The sequence below is a fragment of the Natrix helvetica genome (assembly GCF_964273705.1).
Source record: "Natrix helvetica genome assembly, chromosome: 10".
NCBI classification, from domain to species: Eukaryota; Metazoa; Chordata; class Lepidosauria; order Squamata; family Natricidae; genus Natrix; species Natrix helvetica.
In genome coordinates this window covers 22,229,255-22,242,298 of record NC_138561.1, presented here as the reverse complement: position 1 = coordinate 22,242,298, position 13,044 = coordinate 22,229,255, and the positions used below count along the sequence as shown (strand labels likewise).

The following is a 13,044-nucleotide window of genomic DNA, read 5'->3' as shown; positions in this document are numbered from 1 at the left end:
CCCACAAGGCACCATTTAGACAAAATAAAAAATGACAATGCTTAATTGGAGACACATGTTTTGTGGTGAATCTGTCGCTTGTGCTTGTTACCCAAACATGAATCTAATGACCACCAAACTACAACGTGGCACTTGATAACCCTAACCTTTCCCACCCCCCCCACCCCCAAGTATAAAATGTGCAGGTAACGCTTCTGGTTTGCCATTTTTTAAAAGTAGATTTTCTAATTCTTGCAAATCTTCTAAGGCAAGTTCCAGTGTTTTCCCCTCATCGGAAAAGAATGTACTGTACGCCTTGGGAGCAGTGGTATCTTCAAACTGAAGCAACAATTCAAAGATGACCTGCTGAGAATTATCTGCAGGCCTCCTCACAAAATGAACAGAAGCCGAAATAATCATTTTTAAGGGGGAAAAAACCCATTATACATTAAAGGAAGAGACCCAGTGTTGCTGGGTTTGAGCTGGAGTTCCTGTGGTATTTGTTTCATTCGCCTGAAGCGAAGAACAAGAGCTGGAAGGACAATTAGGATTTCTTTCATGAAATTCATACATAGAGAGTGAAATTCTGCACTGGGTGACGGAGCTACTTTTGAAGAACCTGAAAAGAGTGCTGATAGCACATCAGTTTTGGAAGACAATACCTTACTGCAATTTTTCACTGGATTCTTTGAATTTTAGCCTTCCAGCTGACAGCAGGAAGGACATCAGTTGCAAGATCTGAAAATGCTTCTTAATTTAGATACTCCATCTCCCCCCCCCCAGTAGATGTATTTGTTAAATTTATTTGCCACCCACCTTATTTGGAATGTTACAGTTAAGAGATATGGAATAGGCTGAGTCTGGAGAACATGAGACAGTGAGGGACGACCGTCTGCCAGCTCCAGATGGTCTTAGCTGCTTTGTTTCAGAGGGATAGTGGGATGCTCGTTTCCTTGAGCCACATCCTGTCCACATCTGGCACAAGGAAAGCACAAAGATGAATCATTTTCAAATTAGGCAGGCTATCCTTTTCACATTTCATTCTTCTTTCCCATCCATCCACCCATCCACCCATCCCTCCCTCTTATCAAGGGACAGAGGGAGAGGTAATTTCACATGATTCCCCTTAGAACAGGGGTGCCCAAACTTGGCAACTTTAAGACTTGTGGACTTCAACTCCCAGAATTCTCCAGCCAGGAGAATTCTGGGAGTTGAAGTCCACAAATCTTAAAGTTGCCAAGTTTGGGCACCCCTGCCTTAGAACCTTCTCCCTAATTCTCTCAGAACTCCTCAATCATTTTCCATCTTCATTGGGCCAAAAGTCACTCACGATAGTGAGATGGCCAGCATATAGATTTAACGAAAGGAACACATAAATACACATGTCCTACCTGGGCTGAACTATTTACTAAGATGAAAGAGGTGGGGAGAAAAATTAGCTTCCTAAGAGTTCCAGGATCCTACAGGAAGCAAGACTCAAGCGTGGGCATCATGCCCAGCACTAAGAAGAACATTGCAAAAGTTTGAGAGAAGCGGAGGTTTCCAACATCGGTGGTTGCTGGCCTCTTTCAGCACCCCCCACAGCACCATAATTGGCATTCCCTGCCCGCTTTGGTCCCTGGAAGATGTCTGCCCCCCTGCCTCCCACCTCACATGGACACCTCCACAAGGGAAAAAGTAAAACCCAAGGACCTCCTTCAACTGTTGCTTCAAAAGTGTGACCTGAAAGTACTCCCTTTGAGGAAGAAGAATTAGAAATTCTGGAATGTCTGGACTGTTAAGAGCAACAAGCTCTACCCAGCATTACATGGAAAGATGTATTCTGAATGCACGGAATGATAGACTCTTTAATTTACCAATAAAGGAGAATATTTGTAGCTCAGGGTTGAACTGAGGGGCCCCTGGTGCTGTTTGAAACCAACTGAGCTTGCAGGGCACCAAGGCCCCCGTGTCGAATTCCCAAGTCCTTCTAAACTTTTAACCAAAAGTCCGACCAGTGGGACTCTGGCATACGTTGGTAATTTTCTAACAGTTCCAATAAACACAGCCTAGAGGTGGACTTTGAGTGGAATGGAACGTCATCTAAAATTATTTTCAGGGCCCAAAGAGCTTCAAAGGTCTCAAGCTTTCGGTCTTAAGAATTTCAATGAGCTTTGTCAAGTGAAAGTTTAAAATTTTCAAGATAATTTCTTGGTTTAATATAAACATTTTATATAACATTAACACTATTACTTTTCATTTTAAATGATATACACCATTGGCCAAATATTGCCAATAATCACACTGCATCAGTTCCATTCAAATGATTAAGCTCCATTCATTTAAAGCCAAGTTAGTATAGGTGATCCTCCCTCTGAAAGTATACTCAGAAGTAATAAGTTTTCCATCTATAATTAAATCTCCAGTTCTAGAAAATCTTCTATCTTCCCATTTCTTGAACTGAATAAATGTATCCTCTTACTTCAGAAGGAAAATAGTAAAAAATAATAATGCAACAAGACAGTAAGATCAGGAGGCAAAAGTTGCTACCATATTTTAAAGTAAGTTTTAAATATGGATTTGAGACAGTAGGATTAATTTCTTAGTGTCAAGGAGGAATTGCAACACCCAAACAGAGAGAGACCTCTGGGCTAACTCAGTTTGGTCCATCAACCAAGATGATTGACACTCAGTTGCTTAAGAGGAGCCTAACCCCTAACCCAACCCCTAACTCTAACCCTGATGCCATGGCCAGAAAAATGGGTGCCTGGTTGGGCAAATTTTTTTTGAGCCCAAATGCAAAAACGGACACCGGGACAAGATTTGGGGTGGAATTTCATGCTTAAAAATGGTATTTCTTGCTGTTTTTAAAAATCGATCGTTTTTGCATCCAGAAGACGAAAAATCCTGATGCCGCAGTCCGAAAACTAGCAAAATAATTCTTGCTCCTGCAGTTTATTTATATTGTGTGCATAATAAAAAGTGAATCCACATAAAAAGTCTGAGAGTCCACTTCACTCCTGAGGCTCAAAACAAATTTCCAGGCTGATGATCTGGCAATCGGCAAAAGCTCACTTCAGGCCTCCTTGCTGCTTTAATGCTTGGCTTCACACATGAGACTGTTGACTAAGACACAACCGGCTGGATTCTAAAGCAATTTCCAAGCTATAGATCATCATTAAAAGGCCAGGATGGCTGCATTCAGACATGCTAAACCTAAACCAAATAAGCCCCAGGATGCAGAATCAGGGTTACTAAGCCAAGCCAAGCAGACCGCAAATCACATCATGGCTTAATCAAACGAGCTACCCTGCTGGCATCTTTGCACTTGGTTCCAGTTTGCAAATTTTTATGTCCTTGGGAGGAAGGTCGGGGTGGGAGAATTCCCTAAGGATGATGCTGAATCCCACACATTTCACCATGGAAGGAAATAGGGTCCTTTTTTTTGTCAGTTTGCAAAATTCATCAGCCCGGGCAAAATTCTGCATTTAAGGATGGATCAAAATCCAGGCATTTCTCCCTTGTGACACCCCCTAAAACATCCTCTGCCTAATCAGGCAATGTAGGCACACAAACCCAGCAGCAAAAGGCTGTCATGGCTTTGATTTGCTGCCCGCTGTCTGATTGCGCTTCTCCGCAGGTTTGTGTGCGTGCGTGTGTTGGCTTTTGCAGGCAGCAAGAGGGTCTCTCCTGCTTACACATTCGTCTGTGGAGGGGGCTGGATCAGCCGATGGGCAGCCCCCTGCATCCCTGTGCAGGACCAGCCCCCCAGCGGCACAGAGGAGCCGGAGGCAGCTGCTGTTAAGAGTGGGCTCGAGGCGGGGGAGGCGGGGGGGTCGAGGGGGAAGTCATTCTTCTCTTCTCTGAACGGTCTCAGAAGGCTCAGAAGAGGATGCGTGAGGAAAGCGAGGTCTGCAGGAAAAGTTTGCTGGGGGCAGAAGGTAGGTGTGTGTGTGTGTGTTTGTGTTTGTGTGTGCACACACATGTGGTTTCCAAAGGGGGATACGAAGGCATCCCTTTGTGGAGAGTGTGTGTTTATCATTTATCTGCCTGCCTCAAAAGACTACAAAGTCCGTGATCCGCTTTTCTCAAGACCCAGCAGATTCCTGAGTCGGATCAGGGTCAAAAAAAAAAAAAGTGGGAGGAGGAAGGGATCCTTGGTCCTTCTTGAGGAGGGGAGGCAAAGAGATTTCAAGGGATCTACCAGATCCCAAAGCAGGGCATTCAGCCAAGCCATCTATTGGGGGAAATGGTGAGCCTTGGCTGCTTGGAACCCTCCTGGGGTCTGTTTCTAAGGCTGCTGGCTGAATAAAGTTTTTACTTTTAAAAAAAAACACATTTTCAACCAAGCCCAGCCACTTTTCGGGCCCTCTTCCTTAACCCTACTTTCTCCACCGGTTGCCCATTGAACATGGCAGGGCAGGGGGGGGGGGGCTCATCTTCAACTGGGAGAAACCTCCGTTGTAGGGAGGGGAAGGGGTGGGAAGTGCAGTCACGACTTAAAGGCTCCGGAAAGCTGGGGTGTTCTGCTCTCCCCCTCCCTTCAGGAAGAAAAAAAAAAGGGGGGGGAAATGAGCTTGGGGGGGGGCAGAGCTTTGGGGCAGGTTTGCCAAATAGGCTTCATGGGGCTAAAACGTTTGCCAGTCGCTGTCTGCGCTTCCATCTGCTTCTGCTAACAGCAGCTGGATTTATGACTGGAAAGCCATCAAACGGGAAACGAGGGGCATGTTTGCTCTTCCTTGATTCTGTCAGTGGTGATGACTTCCAAAACCTCTCCCGACTAGACACAGGGACACCCCCCCCTCCGGTGCCATCCTTCTGCTGAACCCCTAATTCTCACAGTCCAATCTATGCTTATTAACCCATACAGGGTGGCTGTAAGCATTATTATTTCTCTGGTTCATCACACAGTCAGCCAGATGTTCAGTCTGGGTTTGGCATTTTTGTCCACCTATCGAGTCCTTCCCACTGATCTGGGATAGGTAGATGTGGATGCTGATGGAGTTACAGATCTCGTCATCGCAAGATGGAAGCTGTTCCAAATAAATCTGCCTTTTGCAATTGACTGATGGGGAATTTGTCAATGCCGATGGGGTTCGGTGGTGCTCCAGTTATTTTTTATTACTGCCTCTGTTGCTTTGCATGGACATTGAGCACTTCTGTACCGGAGACAAATTCTTTACGTATCTAATCACACTTGGCCAAATAAAGTATTGACTTCAATTACATTCAGTTCGGTTCAATTCAGTTTGGTGCGGTTCAAAGCATCCCTGGAAGTTACAGTAGGGTAAAATCTAAAGCAAATAAAAATAATTCCGGGGTAGAATAAAATATTCAAATAGGAACCTCAAAGATACAGCTAACTGTTGGGGGGGGACGACAGGGGGAAGGAAGCTTGCTTTTCTTGAAATGACCAGTCAGTCAGTGGAAGGCCACCCTTGGTTTTCCAGCTGCCAGAAAACGTTTGTAGGGTTTTGCACATTGATTTGGGGGTGCTGGAAGGTAGCATTGAAATGAGGTTTAAGATCAAAAGACAGGAACCCTCCCCTCTTCACATTTCTCTTACACACCCGCTCTTTCACACTCACACACAGAGCAAGGAAAGAGGGTGTCTAATAAGAGCTGTCAATGATTGAATGCTTCCAAATTGGTCAATTATCTCACTTTAAATGGATTAATCCAATCATTAGCCAATTACTTTAAATGCTTGAATGCACTGCAGAAAAAGAAAAAGAAAAAGAAAGAAAGAAAAGGCTGAGGAATGTGGATGTGGGCGTCTCAGTGGCAAGCTTTCCTTCCCTGCAGAAATAAATGCAGGGGAACCTGGAGGAAGATCTGGAAGGCCAAAGGGAGGGAGTGGGGCTAGTGGCCCCCAGATGTTCCTAGAGCCCAAAGGGAAGAATGTTGGGAATGAACGATTAGCACCATTGGGAGAACTACATGTTTCTCACCTCTGTTTTAGGTGATTTTTGTTAACGTTTTTGTTTTCATTTGTTGCTAACATTTGAGAGCATTCTGAAACCAGTTGTGACTGAGGCTGGGCAGATGAGTACATGCAAGGGACATTGTGTGCTCCTCTAACATCTGCTCAACAGGCCCCCAGGACTTCCCGTTTGCCCAATGGAGCTCTCTGATGGTCTTGATGGGAGAGGGGAGCCCTTGTTTCATCAGACCCTTTTTTTTTACCACCCCAGGCAGAGTCTTGCTCTAACGTTGGCCATGGAGAACTGCAGCAACCTCAAAGTAGCCACTCCCAGCAACATCTCCTTGGGGGTTGGCGGCCTCCCATTCAGCATCTTTGAATACAAGACCATCTCAGTCTTCCTGGTGCTCACCATATGTGGAGTTGGCATTATTGGCAATGCCATGGTGGTCACCGTAGTTCTGACCACCCGTGACATGAGGACTCCGACCAACTGCTACTTGGTTAGTTTGGCTGTGGCTGATCTGATCGTTCTCGTGGCTGCTGGCCTGCCCAACATCTCTGACAGTCTGGCAGGAACATGGATCTATGGATTTGCTGGGTGCCTTGGCATTACCTACTTTCAGTACCTGGGCATCAATGCATCCTCCTGGTCTATCACAGCTTTCACTGTGGAAAGGTAAGGGCAGAATTCAGTAAATCATCTTGTCCTCTATTTGGCATCCTTCAGATGAGGCGGTCCTCAGAATTTCAGCTGGCATGGATCAAGGCTGGGAGTCTGGGAGTTGTAGATCCAACCAACCAGGGGGTTGCCAGGCTGTCTGTCTGGAGTGTGTACTAAGAAGCGGGGGAAACATTCAAAAACATTCATTGTTCTTCAGACATTGATCTATTGATTCTTCTAGATCAATAGTCACTAAATATCTTCTGTTACAGCCTTCAAAGGTTCGTAAGACCTTCATTCTCCTAGATCCATCTTCTTCGACTTAGGTTGACTACAATTCCCAGACTTCCCCAATCAGCCTAACTAAATTTGAAGAAAGCCTCTGTTCTGCTTGGCAATAGTTTACCTGGGTCTCTGGCAGCTTTTCCATCACCTGTGTCTGATCATTCTACCTGGGAATGCTGCAAATTGAACAAGGGACCTTCTGGAGGCCAGGTACAAACTCTCTCCTGAGCTACGAATGATGCTCCCCGAATGTGTTTGTGCAAAGGGCTACACAAGAGATAGTATCCTTTGCGAGATGCCACTCGGTGCCCACTTCTGCACAAGGCAGGAAGTGACCCAGACAAAGAAACCAGCACAAAGGTTCTTGCTAGACTAGACCAGAGGTGACTCTTCCTCCCATGTTGCCTTTCCAGCCACCTCCTTCCTTACACCCCTCTCTCCTCTTCCTCTCTTTCCCAGATATATTGCCATCTGCCACCCAATGAAGGCGCAGACAATGTGCACCGTGTCTCGAGCCAAGCGCATCACTGCATTTGTCTGGCTCCTCACCTCGGTGTACTGCATGCTCTGGTTCTTCCTGGTGGACGTGGCAGCTAACAGCAGCCAGCAGCTGGAGTGTGGCTATAAGGTCTCCCGCAACCTTTACCTGCCCATCTACCTGCTCGACTTTGCCCTCTTCTTCATCACCCCTCTCCTGCTCACCACTGTTCTCTATGGCCTCATTGGAAAGGTCCTCCTCCAGAGCCATGCCCTGCACCGCCCCACTGCCCAAGGGGAGTGCTGGCGAGGGCGAAGCAACCAGGAGAAAAATGGCACCGGGGTTGGCCTGAGCAGAGCTGGCAGCTCAAGAACCAGAGTGGCTGTCTCTTCCAGGAAACAGGTGGGCAGACGTGGTTGAGTTTCCAGGGTCCCTTTGGGGCAGAGGGGGAAGAAACATGGCAACCACTCAGGAAGGTTTGTGATGTTCACCCTGTAAGCCAGTTTCTCAACCTTGACAATTTTAAGACATGTGGACTTCAACTCCCAGAATTTCCCAATCAGCCTGGGAATTCTGGGAATTGAAGTCCACACATCTTAAAGCTGCCAAGGTTGAGAACGGCTGTTGCAACTGCAACCATGCTATCCTGTTGCACCGGCTAGAGGGGCTGGGAGTCAGGGGCACCGTTTTACGGTGGTTTGGCTCCTACCTCTCTGGCCGGACGCAACGTGTGTTGGCAGGGGAGCAGAGATCGACCCGGAGGTCACTCACATGTGGAGTGCCACAGGGATCGGTGCTCTCGCCTCTCCTGTTCAACACATACATGAAACCGCTGGGCGAGATCATCCGTGGTTTTGGGGTGGGATATCATCTGTATGCTGATGATACTCAGCTATACATTTCCACCCCGAACCACCCCAATGAGGCCGTCGAAATGATGTCCCGGTGTTTGGAGGCCGTACGGGTCTGGATGGATGGCAACCGACTAAAACTCAACCCTTCCAAGACGGAGTGGCTGTGGCTTCCGGCCTCCCGGTTCAACCAGTTGCTTCCATCTCTGGCCATCGGGGGCATGCAACTAGCCCCCATGGAACAGGTGCGCAATTTGGGCGTCCTCCTAGATGCCCGGCTGTCCATGGATGACCATGTAACAGCCGTGGCAAGGGGGGCGTTCCATCAGGTTCGCCTGATGCGCCAATTGCGCCCCTTATTGGACCGGGATGCCCTACGCACAGTCACCCATGCGCTAGTGACGTCTCGCCTGGACTACTGCAATGCTCTCTACATGGGGCTTCCCTTGAGATGCACTCGGAGACTACAGTTGGTCCAGAACGCGGCCGCGCGGGTGATTATGGGGAGGACTAGATACTCCCCTGTAACACCTCTCCTGCGCGAGCTGCACTGGCTTCCTGTGGTCTACTGAGTGCGTTTCAAGGTTTTGATTATGATCTTTAAAGCGCTTCATGGCACAGGACCTAGTTACATGCAGGATCGCATCCTGCCCCACACATCCCTACGACCAATTCGCTCACACAGAGAGGGACTTCTCCGGGTGCCGTCCGCCAAACAGTGTCGGGGGGCGACACCCAGGAGCAGAGCCTTCTCTGTGATGGGCCCAGCCCTGTGGAATGACCTCCCCCGTGACATCAGGATTACTTCCGATCTCCGCTCCTTCTGTGTACAGCTGAAGACCCACCTCTTTCAATTATCTGGCCTGGCTCAACCGTAATTTTTCTTACTCCTCCTGACTGTCTTTTTAAATTTTAAATTTTAATTGTACATTGGGTTTCTTACAATTGGGGTATTTTAATGGTGATTTTTAACTGTCTAAATGTTGTAATGTGTTACCTCCTCCGTGCATGTGTGTCTTTGTATATATGTAGGTTTATGTGTTTGTACTCATGTTTTATGTTCTATATGCTCCATTGTACGCCGCCCCGAGTCCTGTCTGGAAAGGGAGCGGCTAATAAATTCAAATTATTATTATTATAAGAGGTAGCACTTGAGAGGGCCAACTCCACACAGGGGGTCCTTCCACCCTCACCATTTGTAGATGTCCATGCAAACATAAAGCGTTTGTCATTCCTCTTGAGTGCAACTAAGCTGAAGTATTAGCCAATCTCTACTCAGGTCTTCTTGGCACTCTGGGAATAGCCATCACTGGATAGATGCTACCATGTGCTGTCACCAAAAGCACCATCGCATTGGTCTTAAATTTCAAAGCTTGACCCACCACTTTCCCTGGCCTCATGGCTAGCCTTTCAAAATTGTGCCTCGTTTCCCCTGAAGCTCCTTCTTTCTCCTCCAGGTCACCAAGATGTTGGCTGTGGTAGTGGCCCTCTTTGCCCTGCTCTGGATGCCCTACAGGACCCTGGTTTTGGTGAACTCCTTCGTGAAGCACCCCTACCTGGACCGCTGGTTTGTCCTCTTCTGCAGGATCTGCATCTACACCAACAGCGCCATCAACCCCATCATCTACAACCTCATGTCCCAGAAGTTCCGCCTGGCCTTCAAGAGGCTTTGCAAGTACAGGGAGGAGGAGCTTCAGCGACAGCGAAGCTTTTATACAGCCTCGGGTGATGGCAGCACCCAGAAGGCCGGCCCCATTGGCCAGCAGGCCAGCCACAAAGCGGGGAGCCTGGCTGGGACCCCCACAGCAGCGGCTGCTCAGGAAACCCTGAGCCAGATAGAAAAGGAGATGCAGTTTAGCCTGCTTTGAAGGCTCCGAGGTCCTGCCCTTTTATTTTGCCTCACCAGAAACTGACTTTGTCTTGCCCAGCACAAGTGGGAGCCTTTGAAGAACTTCCAGGCTTCAATTTTATGGACTTCTTGAACAGGAAACTCCCCCCCCCACAATTTAAAGGACAATTGGAGCAAACCATCCCCTGGATTTGGCCAAAAGAGGGAAGCTGGGGAAGACCCTTCAAGATCTCTCTTTTTGAGAGCCCACAGCAGGTCAGGTGACTCTTCAAAGTCCACCAGCATGGGGGGGGGGAAGAGGCACCTTTTTCTGGAATAGGACTGTGGGTTCCTTTCTTCAGCCGTACTTGAGCAGCCCCCACTGGTTGGGAGGTCAGGACCTCAGATGCCTTTCAAAGGAGGCCAGGCAGAACGAGAGGGAGAAAGGCCTCTGGATTTAGCATCCAAAGCAGGGAATGATGGGGGAGAAGTCTTTTATCTCCATGCCCTGGTCATGCCCTTCACAGAGATGCTTTGATGCCCACTGCACAAGTCAAGACTGTTGTAAAAGATGGTCTAGTTATCTGACACACCGAGCCTTTTATTACTTTTTACTTAACTTCAACTGTTGGGCACTGATAAGGAGAAAATCTAAATTTCTACGACTGGAGTGTTTCTGTAGTCCAACTTCTGTGCCCCTTCCTTCTTTCCTTTCTTGAAGACTGAAAGGTTGGTCAAAGGATGGACTTCGCTGCGTCCTCATCCATTTCGTTTGAACAGATGATCTGTTAGAATAGCCGGAATAGAACGCTGGGGTTGTGTGTACGTTTTGCCTTTCTAAGTGTATTAAAATGTCAGCATGATTTGAGAGCTCTGAGACGATCACCTTCCAAATGAATGCAAAGCAAAGACTAAAAGGTCCCCCGCTCTTCATAAAATTCTAACCTCCAATTCTGCAAAATCAAAACAGAATTAAGCTACCAGACTGGAGCTCTCTATCTCCCGAGCATAATTGGAGAGGGGGGGAAAAGCGACTTATTTTTGCTCCCTTGCCAAAGAGAAAAATGCTGTCTTTTCCGGCTGAGTGCTGCTTTTCATCCTCAGGCAAGGATGCTTAATTGAAAAGGTAGAAAGCTGTTCCCTTTTGCTCAGGGTACCATGCCCACAAAGCATGCAGTGACTCCCCGTGCACATTTTTCTGCAGGAAAAAAAAAACCCTGGGTGCCGTTGAAGGTTTTTTCTGTCTCATGCTGAAAATAATCCAGTTCTGTACTTGGTTTCGAGCGAAGTCAGGATCACGGTGGCAGCCAAGCCATATTGCAAGGGGGAAAAAATAACAGAGAGGTGACAAAAACGGAGTCAAGGAGAAGAATGGGAAGGTTTTTTTTAAAGGGAGCTTTTGCAAAAACCTATCTATCTGAGCAAAAGAATCCTTGTGAGAAAGCTTTTCTGGGAATTCTGACGCAAACCGTACTTTTTGAGATATTATTAAAATGGGCTTCCCGTTATATGAATGGGAGATATAATTAGCCTGACACGCACATTTTTTCTGTCATTATTTTAATAGGCAGACTCTCATCTTCAAGATGAAATGATCAAATAGAAGCATATTTTGTAGCCAGCCCAACGCAGGAGCTTCTTCTGAATTCAGGGATGAAAGAATATCTTGCCTTGTAACCCTCTTGGAAAGTCCCTGGACAGTTTCAGAAGGAGTTCAGAACAATCCTTTTTACTTGGGATCATTCACCTTGGGGAAACTTTTTAAAACTGGCCCCCACTGGGAGAGAAATAAGCTCTCCAACCTTGCAGAGAAGGATGGGCTCTGTATCTCTCTCCATGATCAATAAATCAAAAGTGAAATGGAATATTTTATTTGCTTCCAAATGAATGCCCCATTCAATTAGGAAATGTCCCTCAATAAGTTAAGAGATCCGGGCCATTTTTGGTGCGTTTAGATGTTAGTTTCTAAATTCACTCCTGGTGATTCAAAGGTCCTGTTTTGAGAAGTGCAAGAAGTGTGACTTTTATTTCTTCTATTGATTTTGTTTCAGCAACTCCACCTCTCTCTCTCTTTAATTTGTGCCCATCATAGGAGGTGACTGCTTTCAAAAGCTAAACCCCAAAAGGAGGAGTCAATCAGTTCTCCTAAAAACAGGGACCTCCAAACTTGGCAACTTGCAGACTTCAACTCCCAGAATTCCTCAGCCAGTCTTAGAAAAAAGGATGTGTCTTCTTGAACAAGACTCTGTTCCACCAGCAGATGTGATGGCCGTTGGCAAAAGGTTTGTCATAGTTAAGTCAATCCAAATGTCCTTTTTAAAAAGGAACTCAAGGTAGACCAAGGGCGGACAATTACAGCCTTTTTATGACCTGTAGACTTCAACTCCCAGAATTCCACAGTCGTAGGAATTCTGAATATGTAAGTCATAAAGTTGCCATCGTTGCTTGCCCCCTAGCTAGACTCTGCGCCAGTGTGAATAAACACCAGCGCCCAGCATCATTTCAATCATCAGCATTCAACCGGTGAATGCAACTAAACTGGAGTCTCCACTTATGGATCCAACCTACCCAGACAACCAAGTGAGGCTGTGGATAACTCCAAAAGTGAGTTGCCATCAACTCTGCCTAAGCTAATCTGGCAGCTTTCAGCTGATGGGACTACATTGTCTATAACTCCCGGGAAGTACAGGAGTGAAAAACAGACCTATCGGGAGGATGCAAAGCTAAGGGAAGTGAATTGCGTCTTCTCCTCATGGGGAAGTCAGAAAGGTTGCCTCTGTTGTGATCCCCCCCCTCCCCCTCTTATTCAGTGCTGAGTCTGCCCTGCAAATCTTGTAATAAATGGTAAATGTGACAGGATTTGATTAATGTCTGCCTTAATGTCTCTTCTTTGGAAAGAGAGAGCTCTGTTGACCTTCAGCAAAACCTCGAGATTCGTGTGCAGCCTCTTGCTATGCACACCTATGCGGTCGGTCACCCTTCTCATCACCCAGCCGCCTCCCTTATTAGACTTTTCTAATTGAATTTAGAATAAACTCACTCATGGTTTGCACAAGA

At 46.9% G+C, this 13,044-nt stretch overlaps 1 protein-coding gene across 1 annotated transcript; it reads left to right on the top strand.

The window, feature by feature from the left end:
- Window positions 1–6,177: 6,177 nt before the first annotated feature.
- LOC309397254 (thyrotropin-releasing hormone receptor-like) lies at window positions 6,178–10,027 on the top strand (the record flags this gene model as incomplete). Its single annotated transcript, XM_081963110.1, has 3 exons — window positions 6,178–6,560; window positions 7,290–7,710; window positions 9,617–10,027. 3 exons carry the CDS (start codon window positions 6,178–6,180, stop codon window positions 10,025–10,027), a joined length of 1,215 nt encoding a protein of 404 aa, XP_081819236.1.
- Window positions 10,028–13,044: the final 3,017 nt, after the last annotated feature.